Genomic DNA, 18,672 nt, shown 5'->3' with positions numbered 1-18,672 from the left:
AACACAGGATGTGCAATATACAGACATTAATTACATGGAAAGGAAGCTAGATTTTACTCTTAGCAAAGACTTCAGTGATCTTCCTGATTTTATCAATGAAATAAAAGCCGATGGTTCAAGATTCATCATCATCCTGGTTAGTGATTCCCTCTTTCCGTAGCTTTCGTCATAAAACATTATGGTATGATACATTTTGCATTCTTTGTATTAGCTGACTTCATTTTCATATCTTAGTATAACAGTATCTTCTTGTGATATGCATGCATACAAGTGCACATACACACACAGGTGGCTTTACTACTTAGTCTGAGCAAAGATATGTGTAGCTCAACAGGTTGTTTTATGGCTTTTCCTCATATTAGACCGCCATAATCTACTGTTGAGACATATTTTTTGGGGAGTATGTGGGCTGCCAAACTCTCAAACAGAAATGCTGGAACAAAGAACCCAACAAAGAAAAACAGGAATTGGAACAGGAAATGTGTGTGTGTGTGGTTAAATTAGAATTCACAAAATTCACCTTGCGGGTGAATTAATTAAGGTGATCACTTTCCTGTGCATATTTATGACTAATAAAATGATATTTCATGAACAGTCAAGTTGTTTACATTACATTTTGTTTTTCCATTTTGCATGTGTTTTTGACTTGTCAGGTTTTTTTTTTTTTTGAAAAAGGCAGTTTTTAAGTAGATTGGATGAATAAAAAGGAAAGACACATCTTCTAATTTATTGGAAAGGTAAAAGTGTGTTGTTTTCATTATAGGATCCAGCAATTTCAGGAAATGAAACTTCATCATATGAGACATTTACCAAAGGTTTGCAGAACAAGGTCTTCGTTACATGGCCTAATAGCACAGACATCGCTTGGGCTAAGGTACTATTGCAAATTGTCATCATGTTCAATGTGACCTCCAAAATACCAATTTTGTTGTATAGGAGAAGATGACTAGAATGACGAGAGATGTGTAGAAGCTGGTTTTCTACATATGGTTGTCCTTCTGACTTGAATTAGCTTTTCAGAATCTAAAAAGTATACTATTTCTGCTATTCTGCATGTCTGGTTTTCTTTGTCTCTTTTCCAACTAGGTGTGGCCAGATTATCCTAATGTAACATATCCTGAAGACTCAAGTTTAGAAGAACAACTTGCGGTATGTATATTTTGGGACCTATCACATTGATTACCTTTAACATTCTTTTTCAGAATGATGTATGAACCAAAGACACAGCATAACTAACTAGAGTAACTCCCCATCTACATCCTAGGAAATATCATCCATTAATGTAACAAATACATCTATCTCCATAAACAAGCATGAAACCAGGCAAAAATCTATTTCATCCAGGATCACTTGGAGATAGGAAGTGACCACACATTCTACACCAGACATGGGCAAACTTCAGCCCTCCAAGTGTTTTGGACTTCAACTCCCACAATTCCTAAGTGCCAGTAGGAGTTGAAGTCCCAAACACTTGGAGGGCCGAAATTTGCCCATGTCCTGTAGGGTAGGATACATGGTTATGAGAAGAGTGACTCTTACATACTGGTTGTTGATCTGCACAATTTCTTTCAGTTATACACACACACACACACACACACACACACACACATACAGTATTTATATTCCACCCTTCTCACCCAAAGGGGACTCAGGGCAATGTACATACATACACATGGAAAACATTTGATGCCATTAGACATACAACATACAGACATAGACACAGAGGCAATTAAACATTTTCCAACCTCCGGCTTCATGAGGGTATGCTCGATTCTGGCCCTGGGGCAGCTGCTTCATCATCCACTGTGACACCGAGTCCTTGATGGAGTACTTCCTCATTCTTCCACATGCTGCTGAATGTTTTTATGGTGTTGTAAATTAGTTATATTTAGGTACTGCATAAAGCGGTACCTAAATTTCCTGCTCGACAGATGGAACTGTCTTTCGGGTTGCTTAGGTAAACAATCAGCTAGGCTATTTAATGGTTAGGTGCTCAATCCAACCCAGGCTGGCTTCGAACTCATGACCTCTCGGTCAATAATGATTTATTGCAGCTGGCTATTAACCAGCTGTGCCACAGCCCGGACCCTTGAGATAATTATCTCAACAAAAAGTATCTTAGCAGTATATGAGATGCATAATTAAAATATGCATTGCATCTTATTTTGTAAAGCACTCTGGAAGCTGTGCAGAAGTGTGAAACTATTTTTTTAATTTAAAACGCAATTTTGTTTTCTCTGTCACAATCAGTGCTGTCGAGCTGATGTCGCTTTCCCTGATTATTTCCGCCCTTCCACCGCACAGTGGTGGCAAGAAGAAATAGAAAATTACCATGCCAGTGTTCTACAATTTGATGGCCTATGGACGGTAGGTTTCATGCAATATTCTATTCCTTCCATTTTTTTTTATTTGCCGACAATATCATTATAGCATTACTAGCTGTGCCCAGCCATGCATTGGCCATCATTTGTTGGCCAGGTAGAATAGCAGTGAATAGCCTTGCAGCCTAAAAGCCTGGCCGTTTTCTTCTTATGGTAATCCTTGTTTGGTGAGCTGGAATACAACGGAATAGGCTTGCTGCTTGGAAATCTGAGTACTTGTGTTCTAGGGGTATGTTTTTTTGGGCTGTTAGAATTGCAATGAATAGCCTTGCTGCTTCAAAACCTGGCTGCTTGTTACCTACGGGAATCTTTGGTTGGTCAGCTTCAATAGTACAGAATAGTATCATTGCTTCAAAGCCTGGCCGCCTTCTACCAAGGTTAATCCTTTGTTGCTCTGGTTGAATTGCACTGAATAGCCTTACAGCTTCAATGCCTGCCTGTGTTATACCTAGGGGAATCCTTGTTTGGTGAGCTGGAGTAGCACCCTCAATCAAAAAGCCACGTTGAAACCTGGCTACTTCCTTTGTAGGGGAATCATTGTTTCTCCAGCTTGAATTGCACTGAATAGTATTGAAGCTTAAAAGCCTGGCTGCTTTCTACATAGGGGCATCATTCGTTGGCCAGGTTGAATGGGACAGAGTAGCCTTGTGGCTTCAAAGCCTGGGAGTTTTCTATGTAGGGGAAATCTTGGTTGGCCAGGATGAACAGCACTGGGTAGCTTTGATGCTTGCGATCCTGGCCGCTTTCTACCTTGTGGAATCCTTGGTTGACCAGGTTGAATGGCAATGAATAGTCTCGGTGCAGCAAGTATGAATGCTGATATTAGTCACCTTGATTAGCATTTAATGGCCGTGCAGCTTCAAAGCCTGGCTTCTTCCTGCCTGGAGGAATTCTTTGTTGGGAGGTGTTAGCTGGCCCTGGTTGTTTGCTGTCTGGGATTCCCGTTTTCAGAATGTTGTTCTTTATTTACTGTCCTGATTTTAGAGATTATATTGTTCTGTTTTATTATAGCACAGTAATTTTATATATTTATAATATTATATTATTTGCTTTGAACTAGATTATATGAGGCCCCTTCTACACAACTGTATAAAATCCACACTGAATTGGATTATATGGCAGTGTGGACTCAATACAACCCAGTTCAAAGCAGATAATGTGGATTATCTGCCTTGGCATTCTGGGTTATATAGCTGTGTGGAAGGGCCTTGAGTCTACACTGTCATATCATCCAGTTCAAATCAGATAATCTGCATTTTATAGGCAGTGTGGATGAGGCCTAAGTGAGGCCTAACTCTGCCTGTGCGCAGGCCATTGTGGCTGAGTGGGTTTCTAGAAGACAAAGTAGGTGGGGCCAAAGTGGGTGGGGCCTACCCTTCTGACTGCAGCCAGGGGGAAAAACCAGCTCTTTCTCATCCTCTAATTTGGACTTGATTTTTCTAGGCTGTTTTTGTTTGAAAGACATAGCTTGGATGACTATGTCTTTGTGGCCAAATTTGGTTTGATTGAGTTCAGTGGTTTTATTGTTTACTCCCTAGAAAAATGGCAGATTACATATATATATATATATATATATATATATATATATATATAGAGAGAGAGAGAGAGAGAGAGAGAGAGAGAGAGAGAGAGAGAGAGAGAAGAAAAAATCAGGCATCAGGAGCATACAGCATAATTTACAATCTATAAAGCATAACAAAAAACCCGGTGGGAAAAACAGCAATTATCCATCAAATAAAAATACTTCCATGATGGTCCCAATTGTTGTTCAAGTACAAGCCAAGGTAAACAAATGTTCCCTAGGCTTCATCTCAAAGGTGCATCAGGATAGGAGTTATGGATATAGATTGTAATATAATTCCAGAAGAATTAAGTTATATTTCATATATTTTTAAAAAAATGATTGAGGTTATTGAGGTGTTGATTTTGAGCATGTATGCTTTGGTAAACCTGTGATGTTTTATATCTATTATGACTCGTAAGTATTTTATGGTTCTTTATGGCAAACGTGTATTCAAAAATAAATATATGCATTCAGATCTTGAAATTTGATTACATAATTTATCATTGCTTAAGTATTGAAAGCAATGCACAATCTACTTACTATGGTGGGTTATTGTTCTAAATTTGTTCATATTTTGGTTTTTCAAAAACTCTGCAGGACATGAATGAACCATCCAACTTCATTGATGGAGCTATTGGTGGCTGCAGAAATCCAGATTTAAATTACCCTCCATATATGCCAGGTAAGAAAATTTTCTTAATTACTCATTAGGAGCTGGACTAGGCACTATGTATTAAGTCCCATAGAAAACTGACTTGATTTCTTGATTTTATTGATTCAAATAAGTAGTTCTGAAAGACATCTTTGACAAAAAAAATTGACCAAGAGAAATCTAGTGACAAATTTTGTGAACTGTGGTCACAATGATGGAAATACCCTAACCTTACCATAATAGCCTTCATAAATCAAAACCATTACTTTCTATAAATAAATAATGAAGTGTTGTTGGCCGCTGTCAAATTGACTTCAGTTTATTGTGATCCTATAAACAAGTGCCCTAAAAGTCATCGTGGTTCAGGTCTTAAAGATTCAGAGCCATAGTTTGTTTCCTTAATTGAGTCTATCCATCTGTAAGGTGGTCTTCCTCTTTTCTTACTGCCTTCTACCTTACAAAACATTATTTTTTATAGTGAGTAGTACCATTTCATGATGTGTCCTCAGTTTGACAGTCTCATCTTAGTCCTCTTGGCTTCTAGGTGGAGTAAAGATTTGATGCATTCTTTATCCTTTCTGAAGTCTGTCATGTCTTTTCCAGTGTCATGTTTCAAATAAGTTGACTTTCTCCTATCACTTACGTTTAACCAATTTCCCATGTTGTGGAATATATAGATGTATATATTACGAAAGAATGTAGTTCTTAAATAAATAGGTAGATCTGCAGAAATTATGTCTTTGATCTTCACTGTATGTTTGTGGAGAAATACATAATGGATAGCAATTATTGCTATTCATTAACCTAGAAATAATTTAACTATCAGACTACTGGCAAACAATCTATAGTACTCTGCTTTTGCAAATTTCACTTTTAAGGATTTGGTTATTTGTGGATTTGATAAATATGTTATCTGTAGGAAACTAGGTCCTCCAGTGCAATTCTATGGTAAACTCCCACTGGAATTTTACTATAGAGTCACATGGGATGAACCGAGAGATTCTGAAACTGCTTTAAATGGTCTCTGTAGACTCATAATGTGGTTTATCTGCACGAGCAACATAATATGAGACTACACAACTGATGGAAAACCTTTTAGACATGTAGTGTTCAAACCGGGGGGGGGGGGCATAGGAGGTGGCAAGAGAGATGGTGAGCAAGTGGGGGAGGCAAGTGAGTGAGTGGGGGTAGAGGCCAGTGGGCAGTGGGAGAAAGAGATGGTGAGCAGGAGGCTGGAGACAGCTTATGTGCCAGAAGAGAGGACACTTAGTGGCCCTTCTGTCATGCATGTCATGTCTTTCTGAAAATTTTGATTATTGTTATAAACTTCTTTAAAGATAGATGCCAATTTTTTTTCAAAATTATTATGAAAGACTGCCAAACAGCTACATGAAAGAGATACTTTAAGACATTGTTGAATGAACCAGAATACATAACAATAAAACAGTAGTTTGAAAACAGGTGAAAATCCTAGGGATGCACAAACCTTCTCTCTCTCTCTCTCTCTCTCTCTCTCTCTATATATATATATATATATATATATATATATACACACACACACATACACACACACACACACACACACACACACACATTAGATTGATTACTGAAGCATAGTAAAATCATCAGTTCCTGTGAAGAAGGCAGCAATTTTTTAATCATATCCTGATGAAGTGATTTAGTTTTATGATTCATGCAGTGCTATACATTTCCTCTTAAACAGTATCTTCTTACTCTATCTGTGTTAGCATTGGTCTTAAGAGAGAGAGGACTGAGTCTTGTTACGATGTGCATGGAAAGTGAACAGCAACTTCCGGATGGGACACCTGTGAGACATTACGATGTACATAATCTGTATGGATGGTCACAAGCAGAGTCCACTTACTAGTAAGTTGTTTGTTTGGTATTATATTGTTAAAAATACTAAATTCCTCAACCAAGAAATTATTGTGTCAGTGTGTAAAACAGGAAGAAGAATACAGGACTGTTACTTTTTGCCACAAGCACGTGTTCCTTCCCAGCATCTTTTAATTTCAATTGCAGTTGATTTTTTAAGTCACATATTCTCTATTTAGAGTATAGAACTTCTTGTTGTTGTAGTTTGTATTTTTAAAAATGTTAACATGGTTAACTTTGTCTTTTTATCTTCACCGCAGTGGTATGCGCAATGCCACAGGAGAACGTGGCATCATTATCACCCGGTCAACATATCCATCCAGTGGTCGATGGGCAGGACATTGGCTCGGAGACAACTATGCCAGATGGGATCAGCTTGATAAATCTGTTATTGGTATGAAACATATGTTATTTGCCAGGAAATGTATTTCAAAATATTTATTATTAACACATTTAATGAAGAGATATGTTATTTAAATTGAGACTGACCTCATGCCTGGAACTAGCCAATGTATACCTTCTTATAAATACACATCCATGACACAAATACACAAAACCTTCTGCTGTATATGAAAATTATAACCCAAATCAGCACCCAGCCTGTAATATTATTTCTTGATAAAAACCATTTTGCCTATTGCAGAATCAATATTTGTGAGGGTGGGGAAGGCAAGTACATCAAATAGGTTCAAATATTTGTAGAAAATGTATTTTCTACAGTTTTCTTATAAAACATTTTCATTATTCCTGGTAACCCTGGTATTCTGTCTCATTTTCATAGGTATCTTGGAATTCAGCCTTTTTGGAATCTCTTATGTAAGTTTTTTAAAATCTAACATTTTTTTGAAAATTCTTTGAAACACATTCTAGAAATATACTCTGGCATGGAATATTTTAATCTTTCTCTTGTTTTGATATCTTTAGTCTGGTGCTGACATCTGTGGATTCTTCAATGATACAACCTATGAAATGTGTGCCCGATGGATGGAGCTTGGAGCCTTTTACACTTTCTCCCGAAATCATAATGTGTTGTTAACTCGGGTACGTCAACTCTTTTTGGCACTATTTTGCATGCATTCAGTTTTCTTTTTTAATCTTCTAAGAATGAATGGGAAGTTGCTAATTTGAACAATACCTTTATTCCAATCATTATATCTAATTTTTACTGATGAGGAGTCAATTTTCCTATTACCAGTTGATCTATGAATGGGAAAGACTGTACTTCTTAATCATTTAAATTAATTGTGCAAATTCATGGCCCAAATGTTTGCAATATTGGCACCATGGCATTCCCCAACTCTTTTAAATAATTGCGAAATAAACAGTGAAAGGATCAACTTCTTTTAGATACAAAGTATCCCTCTGGGTGTTCATTTTCCTTTAATTCACTATTCTGGGAGCAAAGATTGCTAGTCAGTTATACCTACCATAAAGCTAGATATTGTTTAGATTATAAAATGGCATGGAATGCAGTGTGTGTATGTAAACAGACATCTTCTTAGTGTGTCACAGACACATCATTCAATGAAATGGTTCAGTGGATGAGAGTGTCCAAGTGAAATGGAGGAACAATGGTCCTGTCAGTGATGGGCATATCTGAAAAGACGTTTAAACACTCACTTGGAAAAGGTTTGATGTAATATCCCTGCTTCAGTGGCTGCAAAATAGAAGTAACATCAGTATTAATTTATCCCCAAAGGATACTCTTAATACTTCATTTACCTTGTGTTCTGCTCCAAAGGCAATTGGTATTGATAAGATGATTTCCAGAAACCTCAGCTGACTGTATAGCAATCACTAGATAGTTTTACTTTTTTCTGGTTGCAACCATCTTTATACTAAGTTTACAAATATAACCTAATAACCCACAACCTTTTTATATATTTCTATAAATCTGCAAATGTACTATAACTCATCTTATTGATGGTCCCCAACATTTACCTTTTTAGTAAGAGAGCCCAAGAAAAACATTATGTAAATCTTGAATGAACTGAATGTTTCTTCTGCAGAGACAAGATCCTGTCGCCTTTAACTCAACATTTGAAGATATCTCACGGAACGTGCTTAACATACGATACAGATTGCTGCCCTATCTCTATACTTTAATGCATAATGCCCATGTTGATGGCAGCACAGTTTCACGTCCTTTGCTGCATGAGTAAGTATTAGATGGCCTCATGGTGTGGAATACAGTTGAATAAATTTGTCATTGCATGATTTGGAGCAGAGTGAGACAAGCTGAGGTATTTTTCAAATAGAAAAAAGCTCAGATTAGTTTTAGCACAATTCTTTCTTTGGAATCATTCCTGCAAGATCCTAAATCTTCCTTCTTCCACAGTTTTTCCTCCCGCAAACTTTCCCTGAAGCATCAGAACAATATTGGTTATTGTTCTGTTCTGAAAAGCTATTTGAGGGTTTCTTGCTTCAGAACACCAGTCTTAGTTTGGAACCTAGGCAGCATCAGACATGATCAGTACTTGGATGGGAGACTACCAACAAAGACCACATGCTATTGGCTATGTGTCAGAGGATGAAACTGGAAAAATAATTTCAGATAATTCCTTGCCTAAAATAAACTCATGAAATTAATGGAATCGCAGTAAACCGAGAAGTGACTTGAAAGCAGATACTCACATAGAGAATAGTATTTAACATCAATTCAGTAAGTTCATCAGGACTCAGACAAAATAATGGCACCAGACCAAAGGGTGTGTGTGTGTGTTTGTGTGTGTGTGTGTGTGTGTGTGTGTGTGTATGGGAGCATATAAAATCCTAATATTGAGAAATCATTTAAAATATGTGTATGCAGATATACGAGTATAGAAAGAGTGTGTTACAGTTAGGAGTTGCTTCAAAGTACACTTAGGTTGTGAATCAGAAAAATTAAGTAACCCTTCAATAATTTCTTGTTTGCTATGGCCTCAGGTTTCCTAATGACAAGACAACCTGGGACATCTACAAGCAATTCTTATGGGGACCAGCATTGATGATTAGTCCTGTACTTGATCAAGTAAGCAATCTTATAATTTCACTACTTACATATAACTGGATCAGTACATAAATGCACTCACAATATGTCTATTTTTTCTTCATTGCATGTTTAATCTTATTAAATCCTAGGGTGAAGTGACAGTAAATGCTTACATACCAGATGCACGATGGTATGATTATCATACGGTAAGCAATCTCAATTTATTTTCTCCTACTTTGAAAGCTGGATACAAATTTAAGCAAGATTGGATTTTTACCAAAAGATGCATAAAGCAGAAGATGATGAAAGTCCCAAAAATTCTGCCTAAGCCCAAGACCTATGCATGACCCCCAACAGGCTCACTTGGCTATGACTACCACATTATTTCTTAGAAACATCTGTATTGTTATAATCTACTGCATGTTTATCATCTGTATACCAGTTGCAATGGCAATTGCACAAAATCTAGTGAGTTTGTCCCTAATCTTCAACTTTTAGTCAAAGAGTCGAAGGGAAAGAGAGAATTCTTCTGTCCTGCCACATCTCATATTGAAAAGGACAATATAGAATAACATGCTGCAGGTTTCTGCCAGTATGGTGTAAGTGTTTGAGCATTGGACTATAACTCCAGACTTGGGTCCAAACCCCCACTTAGTCATGGAAAACCACTGGGTGATCTTGAACAAGGCACACACACTCCACTTGAAAGAAAATCAGTGACAAGACCTTTGTGAACAAATTGTGCCAAGAAAACCGCACCATAGTTTGCCTTGGAGTTGCCACATGTTGGAAATATCCTGAGCGCTCACAGCAATGAAAACACAGACATCCAAAGTATTTATCCATGTGGTGCATGCAGTAGTTGATGGATCAGGTCCAAAACCTTATTGTATTCATTTTAGTCCAACTAGCTAGTATACCAAATTAGGTGACAGTTTGATAAAGCGTGTGGATTAGGAAATAACAGAAAGACAAAGAGACAGGAGCCAGCATTTGAAATTACGATGAAAATGCAGGGGAGTCACACTAGAATTTAGATGTGACATTTTCAACTTCTCCTGTAGATCTTTGATTACTATGTTGAATTTCTTATAGGGGGCAGATATTAAAGTGCGAAAACAATTCAAGACGTTGGAAGCACCTTTAGAGCATATCAATCTTCATATCCGAGGTGGCTATGTAATTCCCTGGCAGGTGCCTAATATCACTACCAATGCCAGGTAAGGACATTCTTATCAAGTGGACCTGAGTGTCATGTAGATTTGTCTAATCTTAAATATCAAAGCTGGTTCTGCACATAGACCTTTATCCCAAGATTTTTTATATTGCACTTTCTCCATTCACCTCAGATTTATAATATTCTTCTGCTGCTTATTTTTTGGTTGATGACATAGTCTAGTTTTTAGAGGTGGACTGACTTCAAGAACTCACTGAATTTCTCTTATGGGCGGTCCTTGACAATGTGGACATCTATATCCACATGACAACTTCACAAAATCCAAGTCAGGGAAGGGGAAATGTAGTAATAAACTGATTACAGGATATTTTCTTGTCTTTTTAAAAGTTAGTTTCACTGCCAGTACAACAAGATCAGAAGTATGTTCATTGATTAAGTAATGAGTATTCTCCCTTTCCACCACAAATCACATGGCATGCATAGAATCATAGAATCATAGAATAGTAGAGTTGGAAGAGACCTCATGGGCCATCCAGTCCAACCCGCTGCCAAGAAGCAGGAAATCGCATTCAAAGCACCCCTGACAGATGGCCATCCAGCCTCTGCTTAAAAGCCTCCAAAGAAGGAGACTCCCTCACAGAGAGTTCCACTACCAAACAGCTCTCACAGTGAGAAAGTTCTTCCTGATGTTCAGGTGGAATCTCCTTTCCTGTAGTTTGAAGCCATTGTTCCGCGTCCTAGTCTCCAGGGCAGCAGAAAACAAGCTTGCTCCCTCCTTCCTATGACTTCCCTTCACGTATTTGTACATGGCTATCATGTCTCCTCTTAGCCTTCTCTTCTGCAGGCTAAACATGCCCAGTTCTTTAAGCCGCTCCTCATAGGGCTTGTTCTCCAGATGACAACATTTCTGATTCTCGCAAAATGAAGGTCAAATGTTAATTCATTTCATTTCTCATCCTACCCATCTCTTATCTGAGAATAGGTCCCATTGGACTACTCATAGACTTGTATAGGATTGTCACTGTTAAAAACAGAGGCTTCAATTTAAATGTATAAGATATGGAATATATGCAGTTTCACAAAAAACGTAAGAAATTACTGTCATGTTATTAAAAGTGTTTGTTTTTAAGTAGTACAATTTTGTATCAATTTTTACGATACATAATTTTGTTCAGTGATACTGGTTTTGCTACTTTTTTTTGGTTTTATTCAAGTAAAATCTGTTTTGCTAAGGAGCTTTAAAGTTTTTTTTAATTAATTTTTTATTCTGATATTTTCACTGATATAGGTGTATTGCTGTGTTCCTAATAGTAATGTATGTTTTTTTCTTGGAGAACTACAATGAACGTTTTTTTTAAAAAAAAAAAAAAATTGGGAATGAGACATTTTTACTTCTTTAGAAGTTTCAAGGTTTAAGACAGAAGTCTCAAAGACTTCAAGTGTGGCCAATCAGGTCTATGTATGAACTGTCTTTACATGCATGTCTAGATCTGTGTGGATCAATTGTTTAAATTAATAGGCTACAATGCTGAGATTAAAATCATATTTCTAGTGCCTTGGAGGAAGGTCTTTGAGGCCATGACATTTTCCTTTTGGTAAAGTTTTATATATTTTTTTCTTCCAGCCGACAAAACCCCATGGGCCTTACCATTGCTTTGGATGACAATGGAGTCGCCCGAGGACAACTTTTTTGGGATGATGGAATTAGTATTGGTGAGTATTTTGTTAGTCAGGGTCAACCACGGGTTCCTACTTATTACATTTCTATCTCATTCTTCAACGGTATATTTCAGGGTTGTGATAACTCATTTCATTCTTAGGTAGGTTAAAAGACAGTTAAAGGACATTTTCTTATGTAAAGATGGAGCCTTGGCATTGAAGCCATCTCTTCTAAGATTCTAGTCTAGGCCTTTATGCTTCCCCAAAAGGCACACACCATTCCTATGACACAATCATTTGATAGTTCCTCAGTTTTTGAAAAATCCTTACTCTATTCTACAGTATAAGGTCCGGATGCCTCTCAATGGCTTATTTACTGACCATTAATGCTGAAAACTAAAAAAGCAAATACCTCCCCCCCCCCGCCCCCAACACACACAAACACACATAAACAAACATATATATTAAATTGGATCCAGCCTTTGCATAGAAAGATATACCCTTCCAGAGCTCAAATGAAATTTTGGGAAGAGTTCCACTATCTTGTAATCTTAGAACAGAGAAGAAACATTAAAAATAATTAATGTGATTAAAAGACTACAAGACTATTTTGGCTTAGCATAGATATAATGTCCTTGGTTTTCTAACTAGCTAAAAGATGAAAAACATGACACTGGCCACACTATTTGGTTTCTGACGAAGGATTAGCCTTTTTGAACTAAATGTAATTTTTTATACACACACACACATTTGGTGGCATCTAAGAAATAGCAATTATTTGCCAGCAGCTTTTACTTTTTCTTATATATATGAAAAACTGAACTGAACTCAGTGAATACGTAATGCCAACTGAAATGTGCTGCTCTTTGAAGACACTCCCACTTCCATTTACTTACTCCCTCTGTGTACTGACATATGTTTGAAAGTTTAGAAAAGCATTGAGAAATGCTTCTTTTAATGATCTTGCTTAAATACTCATACAATTTTCATAAATATGTACTTCTCCCCTATAATTGAAAACCAACATAATCCAATTGTTTGAAGTGATAGACCCAGGATTGGGAAGATGCAGATCTGTATTGCCACTCAGCCTTAATTCCTTTTGGATCACAAAAAGCTGGTCACTGAAATTTCTTATACAGAACAAGACAGAATTAGATTATAATAAAGGTTTCCTGCATATTAAAAAGGGGAGATGTCGAAGGGGTACAGGAAAAATACATATTGTATTAGAAGTAACTCTTTCCATTCCAAAATTTCCCAAACTGTCATTAGATGAGGGCCATGCATGTGTGTTGCCATGAATTCCTAGCAGCAGAGACTTATGCATAAGGGTAATTCATCAATCTAGAAGAGGGAGGAGGAATCAAGACAATGTGTCCTTTGAGAATGGTGCCCAGTGGACACCAATGAGGGAGTGAAGGCCTCAGAGGGAGAGCCCCCTTCCACATATGTGCATATTTCATTTAGTACTGCTAAGCCAACTAGTAAAAAAATAAAAACAATATACCAACTTTTAGGAAAACCTCTATGTTTTTATGCAAGGCACACCTATACAGACCACTCAATGTTGATAGGTATTTGTGGGAAATTTTAAGGAGGGGAACAGGGAGCTTAATCTAAAACCTCAGTATCATTTTTGAACTGGATGGGCATGATGTCTTCTTAGTTTCAATAGATAGGGCTTACTCATCACATATGATACTGGTACTGTCCTGGGGTTTGAACACCATAGACTTGATCCTATCTTGGATGTTCATCTCTTGAGCCAAATGATCTACCAATAATTTCAGGATCAAAAGTACAGACTCTGCTTAAGTGGGGGATTTTGCAAAATCCGTGACTGTTCCCCTTGCTTCACTTGCAAATCCTGGATTCACTTGTGCTTCTTCTCATCTATACTAAAAGCTTAGCAAATTATCCGAAAGACAATACTTTTCTTTTGCAGATACATATGAAAATGGTGACTACTACTTCTCAAGATTTCAAGTATCTGAGGTATGTGCTTTAGCACTTCCCTTCAAATGATTTAAGGGAAAATAAGCATTTTCTATAATACAGTTTCTAAGCATTCTTAAATGTTTTGAATGCCATGCCCCATTGTAAAACTATTTTCCACATCATTTCTTTGAACTATAAATGTGATATATCAAAGCTGGGTCCCAACAGGGGGTTCAAGGCCCAATAATTTTCCTGGCAATGCTGCACCATTTTGTGACTGCAAATTGGCCAGCAATCATACCTGAACTGGATGTGTGTTCCTTTTGCAGTGGAACTCCCTTTGGTATAGCAGAATTATTTTGAATAACTGAAGAAAATTTCAAAAGCAGTAGTATATCATGGGAGTTTGTTGTACAAAGAAAGTAACTCATTTTGTTGAAAGTAACTGTTGGATATCAGCCATTATTTTAAGGTCACATCAAAATACCTGGCCATAGTGCTTAAGTAGGTTTCATGATCAAATATCATCACTTGATATGCAATGATTGTACAATGAACAAAAAGGTGTGAATTTTGTGTTGTGTCCATATGGCTGGTTTTAAAGTCAGTTAGAACGGATGTAATTTGCTTCAAGTATATTAAGCCTATGCCTTCATTTTTATTATGACCATTTATTCTTTTTGCTCTTTTCAGAATACACTGAATGTTTCTGTGGACCACAACAACTATTTAACTGACACAGTTGATTTGACAATTGGTTATCTGCACGTCTGGGGACTTACAGCACCAGTTACTGATGTTACTGTTACTTATGATGGGATGACAGAAACTGCTAGTCATCAGTATGATTTAACAAATCAGGTAGGTCAAATACTCGAATTATTGGTAATATTGTTGGCATAAACTATAATAATTTTATAACTTTATTTTTGTACCCTGCCTACGCGAAGATAGGCAGGAATAACCAATTCAACAGATCTGTTATAATTAGCACGATGACCTCCACTTTGACACACTAGCTGATATTTCACTCATGGTTTTTATTGTTTTGCTGACCTCTTCCATTTGCACTATGTTAGAAATGGTCTAACTGCAATATCATTCCCCCGGCTACCCTATCTGGACTAATAGCAACAGTGCCAGACCCTAGAAACATCCCCATAAATAACAAACAATCTGTGTCTTCATTTTGTACAAGTCACATAGACCTCAGATAAAGATTACCAGATATGTACTACGTATTGCACAGGTGCACTTCAGATGCAACCATGGTAGTTAAAGTGGATTTTAGCATGATAATCGTGTGGTGGGAATGGATCTCTGGTGTGAGAGACTCATTTTTCTTCTGTTCAGTCTCCATTGCTGCAACTTCTGGTAAAGAAAAATTAATTCCACAACTGGAGATAAGAAAGTGAGCTGATCTCTACAAAGTTCTGTAGTAAGAGTTGGTTACTCATGGGTAATGATGGCCAGCACAGAATTCCAAAGAAGGTTAGATATCACTTCTCCTGAAAGTAGTCTTGGAAATGCTCTTGTTATTGCCTTCTTGCATTGCTTTTATTCAAATATTAATGAACCAATTGCTAATAAAAAAAAAACCAAAAAAACATGTCAGTAATTTTTGTAAGCCAGTGGCTCACATTTCCCCCTTCTAATAAAATGTATCTCATATTGAGGTAATCTCTCGCCTAGCTCTTCTTTTTCTCATTTTCGCTGCCAGTCTTTTTCTTCCTTCTCCTGACCTTCTGCTGCTATCGGTATGAAGGAAAACCTTTTAAGTTTTTGCTTTCACCATCTTTTCCCCACCAGCTTTAGAAAGCTAAACTATTTTCATTCCACATCTCCATGTGGTAATTTAAAAGGTATCTTATCTTCCCTGCCCTCTCCTTTTTTATAACAAGCGACATTTTTAAATGAAATTGAGATATCCCTGACTATAGTGATAGCTAAATCTTCTTCTTTCGACATCTTGCATTTGAAGCTGGAAAGTGGGAAGGAAAGAAATCTAAGTTCTGACTTTGAGAACTTTTCCTGGCATACAAAAGTCTGTTTCCAAGAGTTTTAATTGAAGCTAAACATTTATTTGGGTTACAATGTCCTATCTTCAACTTGAATAGAGTCATTTCTTTTCTCATGTTTAACCTTTGATCATCTGCCTACCTTTGAACTTTTGGATGACTATCCTTTCTTTGTTATCGTTGTCCCATTTCTGCCTTCAGTCTTGCATAATTTTACCTTATAATACACTATAGAATTGTTCAAATCGCAAATCAAACAGAATGGTTTACGTTGCTTTGTATGCTCTTTCCTAATATAATCCAGTGCTTTCCTGTCAAGTTCCTAAACTATAACAGCACACTAACAAAACTATTATTTTACACTGAAAATTACAACAGGTTGAAAAAAATATGTGAATCTTGAGCCAAGCTCTAGTTGTTCCTAATTTGGCTGCAACCAATAACAAAAATTCATGCTAGTAACCCAACAGTACAGCTAGAAAAGACAGCAAGCATGCATAGTAGTTTGAATGTTGGGTTACAGCTTCTTGAGACCAGGGTACAAATCCTTGCTGTGCCATGAACATCCAAAGATATTCATGGTAGAGACTCTTGGTCCCAGAAAACCCTATGGTACGTTTGCCTCAGGGTCATCATAACTCAAAAATGGCTTGAATACACAAGAACAACAACCACAACAAAAAGGGATGGAAAAGCATCCCATTGGATTCACCAGTCTCTATGCCAAAAAATCAATCTTGTCTACAGAATTCACAGATTTGCAAACCTGATATAATGTATCTGCTAAATAAAATGTGCATTTTAAAATGTATATGGTTGAAATGTATAAATTTAAACCTGATGTATGCAAAATGCTGAGGGCTGAGAAAAGAACTTCAATTAAAAGATGGGTTGACCCTTTATTCCTTTTTAAAAGGTCCATTTATGATGTGAAATAAAGCTTCTACCACCTGGGCTTGGTCCCATCAGAAACAAATTGTTGTGAGGCAGAGAGAGTCAAAATATAACTTTACACGTTGGAGGCCCTCCGAAATCTTTGTTTTTGAACTATAAACTTCTTCCAGCAGCAAGCTTATAATTAAGTACTAGTGTCTGAGCTTGCACATTTTCTTCTGTTCTCCTAATATGTTTGTGTTTTTGTTATGAATCTTTATAGTAAAAACCTATAATAAAAGCAAGGCTTATTATTGTAATAATATTTGCAAGCTGTTTTAGAGCCTTTCCAGAAGAACAACTGAATAAAATGATTTAAATAAATAATGACTTCTTTGGGGTTACTCTCTGTGAGAGAAATACCTGCAAAAATATTTGCTGCAGAGACACATATTGCTTTGAAATCCGAGCGGTAGTTCTGGATCACAAAATAGAGTATGTAATGAAACTGGTGAGGTGGAAACTAAAGAATAATCAATGTGATATCTTAGCAAGTAGACTAAGTATACAAAAGTTTATGCTACAAAAATCTATGATTGCCATTCCTGAATGCTTCTGAAATGGATAATTATCACCCAGTGTCCAATTTTCCATTTTTGTGAACTGGCCAAAAAATGGAATGTGTGATAGCTTCCCAATTCTAGGATTTCCTTAAAGAAACTGATTATCTAGATCTTTTTCAATTTGGTTTCAGGACTGATAATAGGACAGAGACAGCTTTAAATGACCTAGGCTGAGAAGTTCTGCTGGACTTTTCAGCAGCTTTTGAAAATATTGTCTATGGTATCCTTTTGGGCTGTCTTGCTGGGATGGGACTTGGAGGCTCTGTTCTACACTGGCTCCATTTCTTTCTGCCCTATCAAACCCAGAATCCCCAAACACTGGGGATTCCTGCACCATGGCTAGGTCTGGGCTATTTGGCACATTGCATCTCTCTGCATGAGCAACCCCAGGCTCTGATATAATAATAATAATAATAATAATAATAATAATAATAATAATAATAATAATAATAATAATAATAATAATGACAACTTCCCAGCAGTAAAGAACTGGTAGGATCACAAACCTGCAAGATTTTTCTTCAAAGACTCTGGCAGAAACCAGTACAGGTGGTCCTGGTGGTGATCGGCACATTGGGTGCTGTGCCAAAAGATCTTAGACGGCATTTGGAAACAATAGACATTGACAAAATTACGATCTGTCAACTGCAAAAGGCCACCCTACTGGGATCTGTGAACATCACCCGGAAATACATCACACAGTCCTAAACCCTTGGTAGTGTTCAAATTGTGATTTTGTGATACGAAATCCAGCATATCTATCTTGTTTGCTGTGTCATACAATGTCATTGTGTCAATAATAATAATAACTTTATTCTTATATCCCGTTCCATCTCCCTGAAGGGACTTGGGGTGGCTTGCATGGGGACCAAGCCCAGCATTCAGATTTGTTAGTCTTTTAGATCTTGTTCTTGGCA

General features: G+C 37.0%; 1 protein-coding gene across 1 annotated transcript in view; it reads left to right on the top strand.

Moving 5' to 3' along the window:
- Positions 1-18,672, top strand: part of si (sucrase-isomaltase) — a 166,008-nt gene that overhangs the window by 146,622 nt on the left and 714 nt on the right. Inside the window, exons 78-93 of the mRNA XM_062976725.1 lie at positions 8-136; positions 764-874; positions 1,087-1,149; positions 2,251-2,367; positions 4,543-4,627; positions 6,346-6,484; positions 6,754-6,887; positions 7,275-7,309; positions 7,418-7,534; positions 8,503-8,651; positions 9,419-9,503; positions 9,614-9,670; positions 10,560-10,684; positions 12,266-12,354; positions 14,249-14,298; positions 14,935-15,102. Coding sequence (XP_062832795.1) covers positions 8-136; positions 764-874; positions 1,087-1,149; positions 2,251-2,367; positions 4,543-4,627; positions 6,346-6,484; positions 6,754-6,887; positions 7,275-7,309; positions 7,418-7,534; positions 8,503-8,651; positions 9,419-9,503; positions 9,614-9,670; positions 10,560-10,684; positions 12,266-12,354; positions 14,249-14,298; positions 14,935-15,102 — 1,653 coding nt within the window. The remainder of the gene's footprint in view (positions 1-7; positions 137-763; positions 875-1,086; positions 1,150-2,250; positions 2,368-4,542; positions 4,628-6,345; positions 6,485-6,753; positions 6,888-7,274; positions 7,310-7,417; positions 7,535-8,502; positions 8,652-9,418; positions 9,504-9,613; positions 9,671-10,559; positions 10,685-12,265; positions 12,355-14,248; positions 14,299-14,934; positions 15,103-18,672) is intronic.

This window comes from Anolis carolinensis, chromosome 3 (assembly GCF_035594765.1).
Source record: "Anolis carolinensis isolate JA03-04 chromosome 3, rAnoCar3.1.pri, whole genome shotgun sequence".
In the NCBI taxonomy this organism is placed as follows: Eukaryota; Metazoa; Chordata; class Lepidosauria; order Squamata; family Dactyloidae; genus Anolis; species Anolis carolinensis.
Note: the sequence above shows the minus strand (reverse complement) of the source record. Positions and strands in the feature narration are given on the sequence as shown.